Source organism: Nannobrachium achirus, assembly GCF_963921795.1.
Source record: "Nannobrachium achirus genome assembly, chromosome: 6".
NCBI classification, from domain to species: domain Eukaryota; kingdom Metazoa; phylum Chordata; class Actinopteri; order Myctophiformes; family Myctophidae; genus Nannobrachium; species Nannobrachium achirus.
Window position 1 is genome coordinate 66,909,685 of NC_137815.1, and position 20,586 is coordinate 66,930,270.

At 42.7% G+C, this 20,586-nt stretch overlaps 1 protein-coding gene across 1 annotated transcript in view; it reads right to left on the bottom strand.

Annotated features, from left to right (window-relative positions):
* The window catches only part of LOC308287593 (metabotropic glutamate receptor 7-like), a gene marked incomplete at its 5' end in the record, with an annotated part of 266,695 nt that overhangs the window by 123,148 nt on the left and 122,961 nt on the right, over window positions 1-20,586 (bottom strand). The window contains one exon of the mRNA XM_080728818.1: window positions 10,928-11,070. Coding sequence (XP_080584944.1) covers window positions 10,928-11,070 — 143 coding nt within the window. The remainder of the gene's footprint in view (window positions 1-10,927; window positions 11,071-20,586) is intronic.

Here is a 20,586-nt window from a genome sequence, read left to right on the forward strand (position 1 = left end):
GAATAAGTGTGCAGGTACTTCTTAATAACCATAACAGCACCAATAGTTCCAATTCTGGGACCATGTTATACACCTCCCCAGGCTTTTGTGTGAACACCAGTTGTGAAATTGCATGCTTTAATAGATATTTGGTATTCATTTGAGCAAACCTCCACATTCACTCATTGTAATCCTCCCGGATTCTCATGACTCATATTGTCCTTCTATATTTGCAGGATGTAGACCCATGCACTTTAGTATTGAACACCGGAATGCACAGGAGAACTGGCTAATTTACAGTCCGACCGTGTGAGTCATGAGCGGGCTGAGCTCGCTATGTGGTCTTTTGTTTATAATGTTGGGAGATTACTACTACAAAACACGTATTTAGTTAAGTTTTAAGTTAATCCTTCCACGTCATTCGAAATTGCAGAAAATTGCATCACTATTTCTTCTGCTGAAGGACGGACCACCACCAACAAGAGGGATTGCATGACGGCCCCTGCACATAGCAGTGTAGTCCATAACTACTGTGTGTTGCCATTGATACAGGAATTGTGAAACTGTGAGCAGGGGGTGTCACACCAAATTCTGGGCCCTGGGTACAAGGATTCACTCACATTTTGTGCTTTAACTATTGAAAAATAGCAGATATACAAGCTCACAGTGTGGCACCGATTGCCGCGCTGCGAGCTTGTAGATCTGCTATTTTTGAAAAATCCTGAAAATGTGTGCGGAATCTGAATATTTCAAATCCTTCAACGGTTTTTTGAAAAACCTATGTCAGTGGTGCTCAAATGTTTTCATGTGAAGGACCCCCAAAATTATATGTATATACGGACCCCCATCTCAAAATACTATACGTATTCAATATTTGAATACGTATTCAAATATTTGCACATTTTCACAACTTTTCAAAAATGGCAGATCTACAAGATCACAGCGCGCTTGTATATCTGCTATTTTCCAATAGCTAAAGTATAAAATAATTAAGGCCCCTCCACATTGGGCCCTAGTAACTCAGTCTAAGTCCCCCCCCCCCCCCCCCCCCCCCCCCCCCTTGTGACACCCCTGGATACAGGAATTGTGAAACTGTGAGAGCAAGCATATTGTTCTCTGGTTCTCTGGTTCTCTGTTGAGCTATACAGTACAACATATCCCTTGCACTGACAGTAGTAGTTACCCTGAATATTTCTCACATAACTGGAACTTTCAACACTGATTGCTATTTTTCGGGTTGCCTCTTTATGATTCCATCAAAAAACCCTCCACACCTTGCAGGTCAGCATAACCACTGAGAGACACTATTGTATGACTATAAGTATAAATCAGGATCGCACGCACGCCCACCTGCCCGCACACACACACACACACACACACACACACACACACACACACACACACACACACACACACACACACACACACACACACACACACACACACACACACACACACACACACACACACACACACACACACACACACACACACACACCTGTACAGTGGGACTCCCCACTAGACCCTGTGAGCATAATGTTATCCCAACACCAGTGGCTCTGAAGGGACCTCAGCGTTAACCTCATCCAAACAGCAGAGCTTTCTCCTGTCACTGCCCCTGGCTAGAGATGTGTAGAAATGATCCTCATACTAACTGCTGGCTAGAGATGTGTATACATTATCCTACTAACTGCTGGCTAGAGATGTGTAGAAATGATCCTCATACTAACTGCTGGCTAGAGATGTGTATACATTATCCTCATACTGGCTAAAGGGGGGGGGGGGGGGGGGGGGGGATTTTGGTGAAAATATCGAGTGCTTGACACCACACTGAACGAAGCATAATCAAGTCAATACTGGTTATGTGGCGTAACGGCATGGATTTCTATACAGAGAGGGACATTCTTTCAACATAAGACACATTCAAGTTCAAGATAGTTTGGACAAGGCAATTAGCCCTTCGCTATGCCCCTCCTAAACCCGTGCTTGCCCAATGCCACGTTTAGCGACAGGTTACTAAGGCGGGTGCCTTGGCAAGCTGCCATGGCGGCGTGCAGCAATAGCACCCAGCTGCAGACTAAGTAACCTGCCTCAAACGCACGTCTAGGAAGAAAACAATAGCCTATACTAAAGTCAGATTAACATACAGTACACAAGTGTTACCAGTTATATTTTCTCATGAAGTGCTCCTAAATTATTCCAGTGGGTTTGTGTAGGTCAGTGCAATCCGTTCTGTTTTTGTTTCAGTGTTTGTGACACGGAAGCGAGTGGGTGGGACGTTCGCGAACGAATCGAGTCTTTTGAACGGCTCTTTGAAATGAACGATATAATTCGGTTCACAGTAGGGAGCCGTTCCTTTCTAATGAACAGTGTTGGGAAAAGTACTAAATATATTTACTTAGGTAAACATATCAATACTGCAATCAAGTTTGGAATGTTATTAATGTACTTAATATTTTGTGTTTTATTAATGAGTAAAAGTAAAATAGTATTGGTATCAAAATGTACTTAAATTAGCCTACCAATATTAGAACGTAGCCTACTCATTATGCAGAATGTCCTGTTTCACAGGTTTTCCAATGAGTAAAATGTAGAAAAATCATTTGCAAATAGCTGATCTACAAGCTCACAATGCATTGCAACGTGACACATTGTGAGCTTGTAGATCACCTATTTTCAAATGCCAGAAATGTATCCAATGGCAAAAATGTATAGGCCTATTTGGGTGGAAGTGATTTACAATCATAATCAAAATCTACAAAGTAACCAGTAACTAAAATGAGGCAGTCTTTTGAACGGCTCTTTGAAAGGAACGGATCTCAGAGATCCGGTTCACTTCAGAGAACCATAAATCCCATCTCTATCTAGCAGCCAGACTCGCGGTACAGCGATGCGCGCCGCCATGGCAGCTTGCCAAGTCAGCTGCGTTAGTAACCTGTTGCTAACTTGGCATTGGACAAGGACGGCTTTAGGAGGGGCATAGCGAAGGGCTAATTCTCTTGAATGCTGCCTTCAGGTACGGCATGGAAAGAAGGTATTTGCATTTAATTTCACCATAGTAAAAACTGCATTCATGGTCTGGAGAGGGCACTTTTTACACACAGTTAAAAGGGCAAGGGCTCAAGCCCCCTTTGATGTCTATGTGTGCACATGCCTGCTTGTTTTGCATCTGATTTTAGCCAGAAAATGTGTATAGTGTATTTTCCCCATGAAGGTGATTACCTGTACCGGGCAAATAGGTACAGGGATATTGGACTCCCTGTACCTGGTAAATACTTTAAACGAATGTTAAATTAAGAGCAGATAGCAGGCAGAAACAGTCTTACTCCCCATTGGCTTTAATTTGGCCTCTCTAGCCGTAACATTGATATCCAGGAAACAAATGGACGGAGCAATGTGCCAGGTTGTAAATAAATAGTTTTTTTGGATAGCAGGCTAAAGACACAAAGCTGCCATAGTTATGAGAGAATTTGCCATGCTATCCCACAACCCTAGAGCTACATCCAGGTCAGGTACGTGCACAAATAGACATCAAAGGGGGCTTGAGCCCCATGCCCTTTTATCTGTCTGTAAAAAAGTGCCCTCTCCAGACCATGAATGCAATTTTTACCATGGTGAAAGAAATGCAAATGCCCCTCTTTCCATGCCATACCTGAAGGCAGCATTCAAGAGAATTACCTTGTCCAAACTCCTGAACTTAATGCAGCTTCTTATGTTGAAAGAATTATTGAAAATAGCAGACCTCCATGCTCACAATGTGTCGCAGAGCGATGCGTTGTGAGCTTGGACGTCTGCTGTTTTCAATATTTTCACCAAAAGGCTCTTCCTGAATACAGTACATACCAGAGACAATACATGTAATTGTCTATTCATAGATTTGTACACAATTATATCTTAAAATTCTTCAAAATAACTTGTAACTAATTTTTCAAATAATTGTAGCGGAGTAAAAGCACAATATCTGAGATGTAGAGGAGTAGAAGTAAACATATTGGAAATTGGAAATACTCAAGTAAAGTACAAATACCTAAACATTGTACTTACATAAGTACAGTACTTATGCAATATTTTGCTTCAAAACAAAAAAGTCTGTTTTATGCCAAATCCAACTGTGCAGGTCGCTAACTACAAGTACAGAATTCAAAATGTCCTTGAGTAAAAGTATGAAGTTACTTACAACACTGACTCTCTGGATATTTAAAGGAGTAGTTGTTCAACCCCTAAAATATCTTTTTTTCTATTGATTACTCATGCCATGGAGAAAACAAAAATGTTATTATAGTAAATCTACCCCCATTGATTCCGGATGGGGACCCAAATGGATGGCAGTGGATGGGGAAACCGTCAGGGTACTTTTTTTTGTTCGTTTTAATGACATTTTTGTATTAGCAATACAACAAAAAACTAAAAATATTATTAAACTCTCCATGGCTTGAGTAATCACTAGAAAAAAAAGTTTTTTTGGGGGTGAACTACTCCTTTAAGTACTAGTATTAGGTACTAGGTTTGGTTCATAACAAAAGAAAATGTTTTCCTGTTCTGTACATTGTACAGTAGGCCTACACATCCACACAGCCATGTCGTCGTTGTCGGGAGGAAACCTTGTATCTCCAAGTTTCAAATGTGTATGTTTTTTTCACAAAGTAAATTCCTGCTTCATCTTACAAGACTGTCGCACTAAAGTAGTGAAAAAAGTAGATCTACAAGCACACAACGCCTCGCACCGCGAGGCGTTGTGTGCTTGTAGATCGGCTGTTTTCACTAGTTTAAAATCTTTTAAATGATAAATGCAAAACAAACGGTTTTGGACATACAAGGTTTTCATCCGACAACGACGATGTGGAATATCTCAGTCCCAGATGTCACCGCCTGCAGGACTGTCACCTTTCCTTTCTCTCTCCACCAATCACACGTAGGTATCAGCAGGCTCGGTGTGGGAGGAATTTTCAGCCCTGGGATATGCATCAGACCGGCCCTATGCGAGCGCGCGTAGCGTGCGAGCAAAAAAATTTTGAGCATTATTTATTAATTAATTGTCAAAATTGAGCATTATTAATTAATTGTCAATTTTTCACTTGAGCACCCCCTCCTCAAAATGAACGGTTCCAACGCCACACTAAAAACGGACCCCAAAAGACTGTGAAAATTGATGACTCATCACTAAACCATCATTTTGAGTGGCCATTTCTTGCCCAATGAATGTTTTTCGTGCAAAACAAATGCTTGCAATGGATTCCGAATAATTAAAAACCCCTAGTTTGATCCCTCACATCCCACTTAAAGCAGATTTTTTTGGGAGTCATTTTTTCCTTTATATTATAGTGTATAGTAAAGCCCCTTTTCGACTGCAGTTTTAGCACCACACCACACCACACTACACCACACCACACCGCACCACATAAAAATATCTACATTTTCCATTACAAAAAAGTACCCCTATCGGTAAGAAACAAATTGACCCTTTTAACTGTGATTATAATACAATATAAATTTGTATTACAACTATCCTAATTATAATGAACTGTAATGGATTATAACTGTGATTATAATACATTATAAAGTATTAATGTATTACTATGATAATTAAAATACACTATAATAGATTATAATAGTGGTTATAACACAATAGAATCTATTATCATATTACAACTATATCCTGGTGGTCTAAATGAAAAGTCAGTGAGTGATCAGTCATTATGAAGTGTTTGGCCCTATTTGGCCTAGCTCAGACCTACTCTAGAGTGGATACGTTTTAGTACCCTGTTTAGTACCACTTTCACACCACTCTACCCAGGTCCTTGTAGTGGAAAACCTGGCACAAGTGGGCGGTGTGGTGTGGAGTGGTGTGGAGTTGGGCCAGTGGAAAATGGGCTTAAGTGAAGGTAGGTAGGTCGTTTTCAAAACTTTGCCCTGATGGGATTCCTTGGGACTTTTTTTCTCTCACTAAGGATATAATGAGGATACAGAATCAGTTGAGTTTGCTACTATTGCAATTTGTTTTAGGTTTAGCCTAATTTTGGCCTAAAATTACTGGACTATAAGCATTATGTTTTGGATTGAACTGTTTGAACATAATGCATAGGCTATCCACAAATGTAGGGCCAACTTGCACAAATACTGTACATTAATTACTGTAGGCCACATTACCATTTGCGCATTGGCGTGACATGTTAAGGTAATAAATTAGGATACTCACAAGTTATATTGTGGATACAATACAAGCAGTGGATGCTGTCCCAGCGTCTGGTTTAATAAGACAGGACAGCCTTTTGGGGAAGTTGACATAATTGCTCCTCAGATATATTCCATTCAATGTAACGTTTTAACGTGTCCAGCTGTCCACATGACATGTTTCATCTGACTGGATGCGACCATAGGATGCGACAGACCAGTGTTGCGTCCATGTTTGTTGTTGCCATCTTAAAATGAGCGTGCATTCTTGTTAATTAGTGGTTGAACAACTTGCCAACTTTACTCACAAATGCTCTCTCGTTTGAAAGGCTCTGTGATGTATTCTAACTAATAACAACTTGTTTTGATAGTCCATCCTGATCAACAACTAAACCGCGCGCCTAGCTCGTATTACAAAGTGAAGCCAATCGGTGTGCAGCGTCACAGCTCACAGGCACAGCGTGATAGAGGGGGCCCATTGAGGGGGGCTTCCGATAGAGTGTCATTCACATATGAGCGTCATTTATTTGGACTGAGATTTACTGGCAGTCGGAGTCCCCCCTGGCAACAGGACATAGGCAGAACTAGCACGTTACAGAAAGGGGGCCCCAATGGGGGTTTCTGATGGACGACGATCATTCGCATTGACGGCCGAGGCCCGTTTCAATTGAAACACTGCAGTGACCTGCAGCGGCCCGCTCGCCGGACTCCCCCTAGCGGCCCAGCGGGGAAATCCCCGGTTTCCCAGACGCTCACGCCGACGGTGGGTATCAGTTACTGTAGTCTCATACAGTAGGAGCTTGTGGATATACAGAGATTATATATGAGGTGTAATCACCTTCATTCACCTCAGGTACAGTAGCACCAATAAATCAACACATAATCATAACCATATAGCTCACATAAATGAGTCAAACATAATGGAAATTGTTCTTTCCACAAGCAGTCCAAACTGCAGGCATATTGGACTCACAAAATAAACTCTTTACTAATACACTATTTTGTTGTGTTAAACTGTACAGTGTCTCATATGTTTGATACAATACAGTAACTGACAGCTGATGTAATAAGCACATAAATACACTATAATCAAACAGCCATCAAAAGGATATTCCAGCTTTCCAAATGAATCACCCCAGGGCAATAAAATGCACAAAGCCACTCAACATGACTAACTGTTCACTGCAAAGTCATTATTGCGGCCAAGCCACTTCTGACCACATCAATAGTCGTCCCCATAAGAGTCATTCTGTACTTTGTGGCTGCTTTAATATTACTTAACGGTAGATTAAGGTTTAGTTTAAAGTCTTCTTTCAATTACCATGATGTGGAAATTATGGTCCCATTAAATTTAAAATGTATGATTAAGTATGGTATGCTTCTAGGGTTTCTATTGTTTTCTCTCACTATCTCTGCCTCTTCTGTAATCTTGTCTACTAGTAAGACACATCAGGGTGACAAGCGGGCGAGGTCGCGCCACAGTGATGTGGACATCAGGGATTTGTTCCCCTGGCATCACAGGGATCTCCATATCTCCATATATGGGCATACAAGGGATTTGTTCCCCCTGGCATCACAGGGATCTCTAACAGGGCATCATTAATATTGATGACATCAGGGAACTCCATATATGGGCATAAAAGGGATTATTTTAGTGTGACATCGCAGTGAAGCCAGCACGTGATGTCAGAGCAGCAAACCCATTCTGGTAGAGTGGTTCCCCTGACATCACAGTGACATCAGAGCATGATGACATCATGATGACATATGTTTACGGTCTATGGGTTTCCCCATTGACAAAATTAATGTGTACACTTCTACATGGACACGGACAAGCTGTGACATTTCTCATGGTAAACAATAATATAGACTAACAATAATTCTAGACTAACTTTGATTAGTCTGGAGCCTTTTCGATTCCAATTTCTCTTCACCTCCATACTCCCTCTAAAGCCTATGCATATCACCTGCTACACGCAGCACCTACAACAAACAGTAGAGTAGCTACAACACCTCCGCAAAAGGCATAAATCAAGCCTTGACTGCGAGAACAAGGTTTTGCTCTCTTTCCAGCTGCTGTTAAAACAGAGTTAATGGCCTGGTAACACTTTGTCGAGGGAGGACAAAAAAACACTGTTTCCATCCCAGTAGGCCACAGCTCTTTCCCAAATATAACAAACAAGAAATAACCGTGCCTCGATCTGTGTTCGTCATCTGACTAGTAAGACATCCCGACTTTTCACCCAACGGTTTTAAGAGGCTTGTGAGAGCTCCAGTACAGACAGCTTGTCTGGACCCCCCCCACCCTCCCCGTCTTGTTTGACTCATTAGGGGTTGTCTCAAGGCTTAAACTAGTCAGCCTGACAGCATGTGTCACCACCATGACGCCTGCTGCGTTGGGAGCACAGAGTGAATCAATCATACCGGGTATCCACACACTGTGGGAATGGGTTCATTATTATTGTTGTGAATCAGTGGTGGATTTCGGTCCTGGGCGGATGGGCAGCCCATGCACATTGTTTACTTTGTGAGATCTATGGTCTATTTCCATACAGTATGCCATATTTTTGTCTGTACTAGGCTTCTCTGCTTCACCGTGTCAACCAGGGCTTCGTGTAGCTCTGGTCCAGAGCGTCAGCTGCACTGACGCATTATATATTATTTTTGTCATGAAATAAAACGCCCCCACCTCGAGCCACCCAGCGGCCACCGCAGACACAACCCGGAAATAAGCGGAGGTCGAGTTGGATGCGTTTTATTTCATGACAAAAATAATGTATTTTACAGAGTGGGTGGGGTGCTGAGAGGTTTCCCACCGCAGAGAATAGACTTTCAACAACGCAAAACCACCTTTGGTTTGGTGAGTAGTGAAGTAGTTTAGTTTATTTTGACTGAAGTTGAGCCGTCGTAGGGGCTGAGAAATCCTGGTCTAGTCTTTTAGTCAGCAGTCTGTCCGCTCTGGACCAGAACTAGGCTTCGTGGACAAATGCAACTGAAGGCCTGGCTCTAAGAGGCTCAGAAGAGCTGAGGTGAGCAATTTTCTTTGAGGTGAAGAATTATACAACAGGCAGGAAGTCATGTTGGAGAAATATGCAGTTAGGCAGTTACAGGAGCATGAAGATGAGAAACCAGACTGCACTCTGTCCAGGTGCCAACTTGCGTCTTGTGCACTCGTGACCATGCATGGCCTACTTGTGTGCCAGCAGAGCGTGCAAGCCCTCATTGGCTGTTGATGGTGACGTCACCAAGGCTGTTCGGTGCTGTCTCTATGTATATGGGTAGGTAAGTCGGCACAAGTTGGCCGAGGTGCCAACTTGTGCCTTGTTATCCATCTATCAGGTCACACTTGTTGGTGACTTCACCAAGAATGCAGCCTTGTTGACTTGGCATATCAACAGCCAATGAGGGACTAACATTCTTGGTAACGTAACCAACAGCAAGTGTGACCTGGTACATATATATACACAGAAGACTTGACAGAAACACCGAACGCAGTTCTAGCACACTCTGCTGCATGGCGCAAGTAATAAAAGAGAATTTTCATTTCCAAGGGGTGGTTTAAAATAAATGGCTCCGGACATGATAGGTTAGACCAGACCAATGCTTGGCACTGATTGGTTCCCCAATTCTTTGGGGGACGGAAATGGATTCACAATTGAGTGGGGCCAGACCCATATTCCCCAAGGGCAAGTTTTTCTTTTTTTTTGCCCAGGCGGATTGGTCTGGTTCCAGGCTAGGATGAAACCAGAGAAGATGCAGAGAAGGGATAAGGGAAGAGATAGGAGGAGAGGAGAGGGGGCAGCAGAATAAAAAAAGTAAATAAATAAAACTAAATTAGAGGGAATGAAGGAAAGAATGTTATTTTGTGCCTTTAATCAATGCTCCCTGTAGAGTGTGTTCATTAAGGTGCAACCGCTAATTGCACTGCTCTATCGATTGTACACAGAAGAGACATGAGATTCTGTTTACAACTGTAAATGTGGCTCTACTTTACACACAGGCCAAGACTGTAAGTCAATGGACAAGAGTATACGTAAAGTCGATGTGCAATAATAGTGTTCATTAGGCATTTGAAATGAATGTAATCTCTATCTCAGGGGTCTTCAACGTTTTCAGGCCAAGGACCCCTTAGTTGAGAGAGAGATGAAGCAGGGACCCCCACAACCTTTTCAGAACCTAGTTTCATTGTTTGACAGCACAATTATCAGTGTATTTTCATGTCAATTTGTCTTTTCAGATATGTAACCACTTGAACTGTCAGTACTTAATAAACTTGACGTTTCACTCTGTACTTAGTCTACTCTTTTCCCCTCTACACCAAACCTCTTTGCCAAAAATAGCAGATCTGAGCTTGTAGATCGGCTATTTTTGGCTAAAGTTCTCAGAACAAGGACTCTAGGGTTCACGTGAAAAAGGCGTCTAATATAAAAAGGAGAACAAAGTTTTGGAGGACCCCCTGTAGTAACTCTGAGGACCCCCTAGGGGTGGGTCAGTCAGTCAGTCAGTCAGTCAGTCAGTCTGCGTGCACACACACACACACACACACACACACACACACACACACACACTCTCAGTCAGTCAGTCAGTCAGTCAGTCAGTCAGTCAGTCAGTCAGTCAGTCAGTCTGCGCGCACACACACACACACACACACACACACACACACACACACACACACACACACACACACACACACACACACACACACACACACACACACACACACACACACACACACACACACACACACACACACACACACACACACACACACACACACCTTACCTGTACACTTTCTACTGCTCTCGTCTCGCTTGGAGGAACTCATGAGTTTACAGTTGAAGTTCTCCTCCCAGTACTCAGCGAACCAAACGTTCCGTCTGTTGTTCTCCAGAGTCCGTGAGATGAAGTACTGATCGAACCCTTATGGGGGGAAAGGAGAAAAGAAAAGCAATAGACGTCAGAGTTCAGCAAAGTAATATTTGTGACTTACTGATTAAATACTGTACTTAGTGAATAGAGGTGGATAATAAAACAAAGGAGATGAGAGTACACTTTAGTAGCTTATAGCAGTGGTTCTCAACCTTTTCAGGCCGCGACCCACCAAATTATCATATTTTAACCGGGGACCCCCCACCCTGACGAGCACTAAGAGTCGAGGAATTACATTTTGTCTAACACGGTTCTATTTGCGAGGCGTTGAGAACATGTAGATGTAGATGTAGCTATTTTCGCAAATTTCTACCTCTAATATTTGACAATTTGGCCAGTGTTTAATTTGTCATTTTAGAAGTATTAAAAAGTCACTTTAGAAATTTGAGGATAGCCTCTATACACTTAAACTTTGTTGGTTTGTTTGTGAGAAAACAATGTTGCACAATTAGTTCATCGTCTGAGGACCCCCCAAAATAATTTGGGGACTCCCCTGGGGGTCCCGACCCACAGGTTGAGAACCAATGGCTTATACTGTAGGAAGAAGGTGAGGAACTACTGTATACCCCTTTAACATCAACAGGACAACGGTGGATAGGGTGAGTTGCTTTAAAGATAGAATTCCATGATTTTTTTTTTCCCTGTGTTTTTCGATCTGGCTTTTTGACTCAGAGGCTTTCAGCTTTCAGGAAGAAACCACAAATACACAGGGAATACATATTTGCATATTAAAACCACACCTGGGGGTCTATTAGAGTAATGTTAACTCCATAGACACATACAAAACAGAAGAAGTACAACACTATGGCACCGGCCTCTTTAAATATCTGGGCAGAGGCTGTATCACCTTAAAGAGTCATCACCAGGAAATTAACTTGAAAAAAGTGATGAGACAGATCTCTCCAAGTACCCCCTACAGTATATACAGTAGCTTTAGGCCACAGCTGAGTGGTTAGTGAGCCTGCCTGGGAGGCCCTGGTTGTCGCAGGTTCGATTCCAGGCCAGGCTAGCAATGTGACGCAAGACTCTTAACCCCTAATTGCTCCCCGAGCGCCGTAGAATGCTCACTGCTCCTAGTGATTATAGGGTGGGTAAATGCAGAGTACTGTATGTGCATTACAGATACTGTATACAGTGGCAAAAACACCCTGGGGAGACTCATAATTACTGTATATGAACAGACTCAGGCACATTTGAAGTTTATTAAGCAAATTAACATTGTCTCCTCCAGTCATTCCAGTTCTCCATACATCTGGTAATATTGAGTAATAAGTAATATTAAATGAGTAAAATGTAAAGACTGAAGAATGAAATAATGAAAATAAAGATGTACATTTTAGAATGTATCTCAGCGTATTGCAGTGACAAATTCTACGTGTTTCTGGGAGCGCCAATGTAAAAGATCACAATGTCCGTAGCACATTTGTATCACTTGTATCATGTCTGACAGCTTTTTCTCTTCCACGTTGTCATTCTAATCTTTTTACAATGGCCCTTTGCAAAAAACGGTTATCTTAAGAGCTTGTTCCAAATCACCTTTCCATTCTCTCTATAATAAAGCCCTTTGCACACAGGCGCGTTTAACCGCACGGATAAAACGGACAATATAATTTTTTGAAAAGAAAACAATGATTCTCTATGACCTCATGCACACCGGCTCCGAATTAGCCGTGCGACGAGTGGCCGCCGCCGTGCGTTTTTTTCTCGATCGAAACCAGTTCGATTCGTGCGTCTTGTCGCATGCGGTAAAAAACTCATCACTCCTTTTATGACTCCTTTTTGGATCCGCAGCGCCGATTCCGCACAGCCTTGCACACCAAATCCAATGCGTTTTATTCATGCCGCAAACGAAAAAAACGCAACTGTCCTGTGTGCAAAGGGCTTAAGTATGGTCTCCAAGCTGACAGGCAGCTCACAGCTTCCCTCACTGTCCCCACTACTGCTGAGCTGTCCCTGATCTGTGGTGATGATACCACCAGGGCATAAATATGAATCATTTCTAACAGGCTAAAAGCATCTCAACCTCCAAGGAGTTCTCACTTATTGTGTGTGTGTGTGTGTGTGTGTGTGTGTGTGTGTGTGTGTGTGTGTGTGTGTGTGTGTGTGTGTGTGTGTGTGTGTGTGTGTGTGTGTGTGTGTGGGTGGGTGTGTGGGCATGTGGGCGTGCGTGTGTGTGCGTTACGTGTGTGCAAGAGAGAGAGAGAGAGAGAGAGAGAGAGAGAGAGAGAGAGAGAGAGAGAGAGAGAGAGAGAGAGATAGTTTGCAAGTGCAAGTATCTGTGTATGCATATCCATGGATGTGTCTATACAATACAACCAGTAAGATGCATAAGGGTGAAAAGCGACCCGAAAAGCGACCTCGCCCTATCTGTCTTGGCCATCTGTTTGGCCATATATGGAATCTGTCATCTGACATCATACATACAATCCCTTTTATGCCCATATATGGAGATGCCTGCTCTGAGTATCTGACATCACTTTGATGTCACCATGTGATGTCACGGTGATGTGTCAGCCTTTTATGCCCATAATATGGAGATCCCTGCAGCTCTCTCAGGTCATCTTTGTGTCAGACACTAGCCTGACACTCAGCCTGAATTGACATTTCGTTTCACTTCATTATTCAGTCTGAAGTCAGTTCCGCCCACAGCCTTTGCAGGGATGGGCGTTGCCGAAATGAGGCACTGTTCAGCGATTGGTTCACCGACCAACACATGACATAGTGTTGTTATGTGTGCCTGGCTGGCTAGTGGCTAACCTGTTGCTTGCTAGTGCTACTTGCTAACCAAAGAAACAGTCAGAATAGGAGCACTACGAACTAGTAATCAAACACAACATAACATGCCTGCTACTGGTGTTTCATAGCGAGATCGATATGATCGCATTTTACCGCAATTTACCGCATTTTACCGCGACACGATGTGCGATACGGTACGGCGGCGGCGCTGATGTACTTGGAAACACACATGAGTTCTGGGAAACCCCCACCCACGCTGATCACAAGACGCTGATTCACAACGCTGATTCGCCCGTTTGGATTTTCAACCGAGGCAGGCCTCCTCATTGAGAGCGATTCTAGACCTGAATCGCAGAAACAAAACAATTAAAGGGGTGTGGCTAGCGATTCAGGGTCTGGAACTAGGCTAGTCAGACACTGCAATTCTGACTAAATCGTTGTAGTTAATTGTGGGCTCCCACGTATGTTATCTTCATTATTTATCTATCAAGTTCTCCTCCACAGTACAAAGGCAGGGCCCAGCCAAAGGGTAGATCTTTAAGCCCATACATGGTGTTACATGCAAGCCCACACTGTTTCGTAGGAAGAGTATTTCTAGATGTTTACTGTCCTTTGATTCATTTACATTTATGGGCATTGCCTACATCTGTGATCTATGTCTGCCGACATGTTGCTTTTAACTATCTTACACATTGCCTATAGCATGGTTCTTCAACGTTTTCAGGCCAAGGACCCCTTAGTTGAGAGCGAGATGAAGCAGGGACCCCCACAACCTGTTCATAGTTTCATCGTTTGACAGCACAATCATCAGTGTATTTTGGATTCATGTCAATTTGTGTTTTCAGATATTTACCACTTGGACCGTCAATACATAATGAACTTGACCTTTCACTCTGTACTTAGTCTGCTCTTTTTCCACTCTACACCAAACCTCTTTGCCAAAAAATAGCCGATCTACAAGTGGTTGTAGATCTGCTATTTTTGGCTAAAGTTCTCAGAATAAGGACACTAGGGTTCAAGTGGTTAATATAAAAAAGGGAAAAAAATCTATCACACAAGATTTGGAGGCCCCCCTGTAGTAACTCTGAGGACCCCTAGGGGTCCCAGACCCCCTGTTGAAGACCCTTGGCCTATAGGCAATGTGTAAGATAGCCAAAATCAAAAGAGCGTTAGGCCAATGCCTGAAATGTACGTTCTCACCGAATAAACATTAGCACACAGTTACACAGCAGTTTCCACAGCACAGAGCCTTTTTTTCCTCTTCTCAAAAGAGAGAACAAAGTGAAACAAATAACTAAACTATTCATGTAAATAGGTAAACGCACAAGTCACGCAAACAAATAGTTGCCATACTGTAATTCCCAGAACAGTCCCAGAACATGGCCACTGAGAAAGAGAACAACATTAGACATTTCCTTAGTAATATCTCCTGGGATCCAACCAACAGTGCAACAGTATGCAACACTTACCACTGGAAAAGTGGGACTTCTATAATGGCTGCATCTGTATAATAACCCCTGGGGCTGAAGGATGCATTAGATATTAATACATATGGTGCATAAGTCCCTGGTGATGTTCAGCCTACTTTACGGAGCTTATACTGTCAGATGTAACTTTAAGTCCTGGGGACAGGAGTTCTACCATTTGAATAGAAGAACCATCCTCCCGTCCACCATTGTTTTATGAACTCACAGGATGGAGAGATGTTTTATTCATGTGCTCACATTCGCCCCTGTTTCTTTCTGCTTCTGTTGTGTGGCCAGGGGTGTCACCCCAAATCCTGGGCCCTGGGTACAAGGATTCACTGTGGGCCCCCCATTATGTTCTTCATAGGGGGAGGGGGTTTAACCCATTTAGACTGGGAACGCGTTATTACGTGTTATTTTGTGCTTTAACTATTGAAAAATAGCAGATCTACAAGCTCACAGTGCGCCACGCTGCAAGATTGTCTGCTATCCTTTTTTTTTTTTAAATCTTGATTTTTTTTTTGGGGTCAGTGGTGCTCAAAACCTTTCATGTGAAGGACCCCCAAAATTATATGTATTTGGCCACGGACCCCCCATTTCAAAATATTTAGTTCCAGGGAACCCCCAGAAGCAAAATTCGAGTTACAAATGTTTGCTTAAAAAATACATATATTCAAAGATTTTCATGCATTTTCATGACTTTTCAAAAATAGCAGATCTACAAGCTCGCAGCGCGGTACTCGGTGCCGCACTGTGAGCTTGTAGATCTGCTATATTTCAATAGCTAAAGTATAAAATAATTAGGGCCCCTCCACCTTGGGCCCTAGTAACTCAGTCCCACTCCCCCCCCCCCCCCCCCCCCCCCCCCCCGTGTGACACCCCTGCTCATGTTTCTTTCTGCTTCTGTAGTGTGTCTTATGGTTCCCATGGACATACAGTATGAGAATGTTTTCCCCATTTCTCTGTCAGCAGTGCAGGATGCATGGCTTGTACACCAGCAGGCTCCACAGTAACTTTTTATAATTGATGCACAGGTGCGCCTAACTCTCCCATATTGTTAATTATCCCTTAACACATCTTGTAAATGCTTGTAAACAGGAAGGAGCTTGCTGTTTTCAAACTCAGCAAGTACAGTCAGCAGGCACGTGCACACATAGACATCAAAGGGGGCTTGAGCCCCCGCCATTTTATCAGTCTGTAAAAAGTGCCCTCTCCAGACCATGAATGCAGTTAACTTTTTACTATGGTGAAAGAAATGCAAATGATGCCCTCTTTCCTGCCTGAAGGCAGCATTCAAGAGAATTGCCTTGTCCAAATTCTCCTGAACTTGAATACAGCATCTTATGTTGAAAGAATTGCCCTCTCTCTGTGTAGAAATCCATGCCGTATGCCAAATCTCCTGTATTGACTTGATTATGCTTAGTGTGGTATTAAGTACCGAAAATAGCCGACCTCCAAGCTCACAACGCGTCGCGCTGAGTCGCGTTGTGAGCTTGCGGGTCTGCTATTTTCGATATTTCCACCAAAAGGCCCTTTTAGAAATGTCAGCCCCTGCCTCTCTAACATTCTTTGCACGTCCTTGTTGACGTCTGTTAACATGGCTCTCACATGCTGAAAGGTACAGTAGCTACTAGACAAGACTTTTCAATTTTCCCCATCCAGCCATCCAATGTTAATCTGACATTGCTTTCAATTGGGCAGTGCTAGACTTTGCCATTCATATTAAAGCGAAGACTTTCCTTGGGTGGTTCAAATTGTTTTGCAATGTGGGCTGTGTTGCACAGCATATGCTGCCCCCCCTCCCCCCATCATATTTTATCATATTTATGTACATTTGGTCCTGCCAAACTGGCATATGAGTAGTCATATCAAGTGCATTTTCCCCATCAGTTTTCGGCAGCAGGCACAGAACTGGAACCAATGCCTCCAGATTGACCAGTTTGACTCCAACAACAGCCTTCTTCAGCTTGTTCAGCTTGTTAGTGTTCATTTAGTTTATGTTACCTCCCCATCAGACCATGGCAAATAAGAGGACACTGGCTGCTACGATCTGGTAGCACATCTGCATTAGACTGTTGCACATGGGTCTGAGCCTCCTCTGAAAGAACAGCTTGCTCAGACCCTTCCTGTAGAGCAGTGGTTCTCAACCTGTGGGTCGGGACCCCCAGGGGGGTTGCCAAAATATTTTGGGGGGTCCCCAGATGATGATAACTCAATGTGCAACATTGTTTTCTCATTCAAAAGTAAACAAACCAACATAACGTTTAAGTGTATAGAGGGTTTATGCACATTTCTAAAGTGACAATTTAAGGACTTTAAGACCTCTAAAGTGACAAATTAAACATTGGCCAAATTGTCAAATATTAGAGGCAGAAATTGTGAAAATATCCGATCTACATGCTCACAACGGCTCGCAACGTGAGGCGTTGTGAGCATGTAGATCTACTATTTTCACAATAGAACCGTGTTATACAAAAAGTAATGCCTCAACTCTCAGTGCTCGTCAGGGTGGGGGGGGTCCCCAGTTAAAATATAATTATTTGGGGGGTCGCGGCCTGAAAAGGTTGAGAACAACCGCTGTAGAGGGCCTCTGAGTTGTCTCCATTTCATCCGGATGGTAATGGTATAGTTAGGGGACTAGCTTGGCCCTCCTGATGCCTATGCTGAGCTGAAGATGTTTCTTCTCACACCACCATACAAATCTCTTCACCAGGGCTCTTTACTCCTTCTATACTAGTCATCATCTGTGATGCATCTGACAATGGAGGAGTAGAAGAACCTAGGCAGCACATTCCAGAGTTGAGGGGGAAGTTGGAGTTGTAGAGGGTGAACAGGAAAGGTGACAGTACAGTTCTTTGGATTACCAGTGCCACGTGCCATGGACCTGAATGTCTTAGTTTATCTGAGTCTTGAATTGTAAGGGGCCATATGCTTATAATGTGAAACTTACGATGAGGCAAAAAGACCACAAATAGACCACAAATAAGATACTGTAAAATGTTGGCAGCTGAATATTGCCGATGACCTTAAAACGTGTCTGTCTGTGGTCTCTCTCTATCTATCAGGTGCAGTGTTGATCTCATAGCCAAGCCAACATGTTGCTACACCCTAGGGATGGGACGATAAGCGATATTATCGTTTATCGTGATTAAAAAAAATGCGATAATCCTATCGTGGAGATTTCATTTATCGTGATATCGTCCTCTGTCATGCACTGGGATCAATTCACCTTTTATTTGCCGAGCTGCATATCCAGTACCACTTAAACCCTCTATAATTGGTAAAAGGTACTTATAATATTTTTTTCATTCTCTATCAAATGCCTATGCCGATCTACAAGCTCACATTGTGAGCTAGTAGATCTGCTATTTTCTGGCAAATGTTCCGCCCAGGATAATGGATTTTGATTATCGTGATAATATTGTGAATCGCAATTTCTTTTGTCACAATAATCGTGATATGACATTTTCATATCGTCCCATCCCTGCTACACCCACCTCCCTCCTCAAACCATCTCATCTCTCTCTCATGAAAACAAATCCTCTTAATGATGCCATTAATGGACATCTCTCTTCACCTCTCTCACAGCTTGTTGTCTTTTATCAGGTTTAAGTGCCACCTCTGATCAAGTCCCCTGCCTCCTTCCTGCCAAGAAGAAAACTTTCTGTGCACTTAATTGGCAAAGCCACGGGAAAAAAACTCCTAAGTGCTAAAGTATTGATGTTTTTAATGAGGCTCTTTGTAATCTGAATTGCACAATCAGTATAACATAGCTTACTGCTTTGAGGGGACAGATCATCTAAAATACTGTAGACACAAAGTAAAAATGGGCTGCCTACTGTAAGAGGGATGTGAGTTTTGAAAAACTTAAAAATCGCATCAAGACAAAGTGGCTTTCATGTTAAAATTGTTTTGTATGTGGAAAGCAAAAAGAGAGTAGCCTTGAATTATTATTATAATCATTATTATTGTGACCATAGTTCACATTTACTATGAAAACCTGCAGCATGTGGTCAGTCAGTCAGTCAGTCACGCATCATGTCACACTCCATATATAGACAGAATTAATTTGCAAGTGTGACTTGCGTCATGGCAACCACACTTGCAAATTAATTGTCCTTGTCCCTTTTATGCCCATATATAGAGAGTAGAGACCCCTGATGTCATCAGTATTAAGCCCATATGTGGGAATGCCCATATATGGGCATATGAAAAGTGTTATGCATTGGCCCGCTTATAATAACATCCTTTAATAGCTCTAAAAGTACGAAACAATCCAATCTGTTCACTTACTAAGACGCTAATGAAGGAAGGATAAAATGGAAGGAATTTCCCCTCAATGAGTTGAGCAATTACTCTTAACTTTTTTGTGGTTGAAATTCTGAGCTCAGTTGACAGCCCTAATTGTCAGTCATATACTGTAATACCTGCAGACCAGAGGAAATAGGGCTACTGTATGGGGCATATACTGTATAGTTAGACATTTCAAGGAGACATTAGAGTGCGATGCGTCAATCAGTACATTGCATTTTTGAGAGAGAAAATCAGGACACCATGAGCCTTTCAAATGTCACTAGAAATGCATCTTATTGACACCGTGGGGAAATGGCCTTTAAAGGTCACATGTTTTACTACCTTTCAACACTTTAATTTAGTTTTAATTTGACTTAAAGCTGTTAGCTGAAAATGCCACTCAGATGAAGCATTCACACATACCTCTCCTTTAGAGTTCAATTGGTTCTATGCAAAGGAGCCATACTCCACTTTGAGACCCACTGGTGTAGCAGTGTTTCCAGTGAGCCAACAAGCACTATAGAGAAACGAAGCCATGTCGTCATTTGTGCGTAATGACGCCCTCTAGGGGGTTCATGCTGGTATTGTTTTGTATTCAAATCGCCATTGGGAAATTTGCGATTGCCGCATATAAGGACTGTGTTAAAAAAATAAACACACCATGTGCGCGTTTCTGTCAGCGGGGGGGTTCTGCATAGTTTATGATATTCATTCATATCTGATATAGCCTGTTGTCAGAGAAAATGTAATCAACGCTGTCCTAAATGTTGGAAACTACAGAGAGACACTCGTGTCTGGGACAGACTGTCGCTGAGAGCATGTCCGCGCACATGGTGTGTTTATATTTTGAACACAGTTCTTATATGCGGTGATCGCAAATTCCTCAATGGCGATTTGAATACAAAACAATACCAGCATGAACCCCGTAGAGGGCGACATTTCACGCCATTTCACGGAAGTGACATCACACTTCGCTGCTGAATATCAACACCCTGACTCTGATCGACCAGAA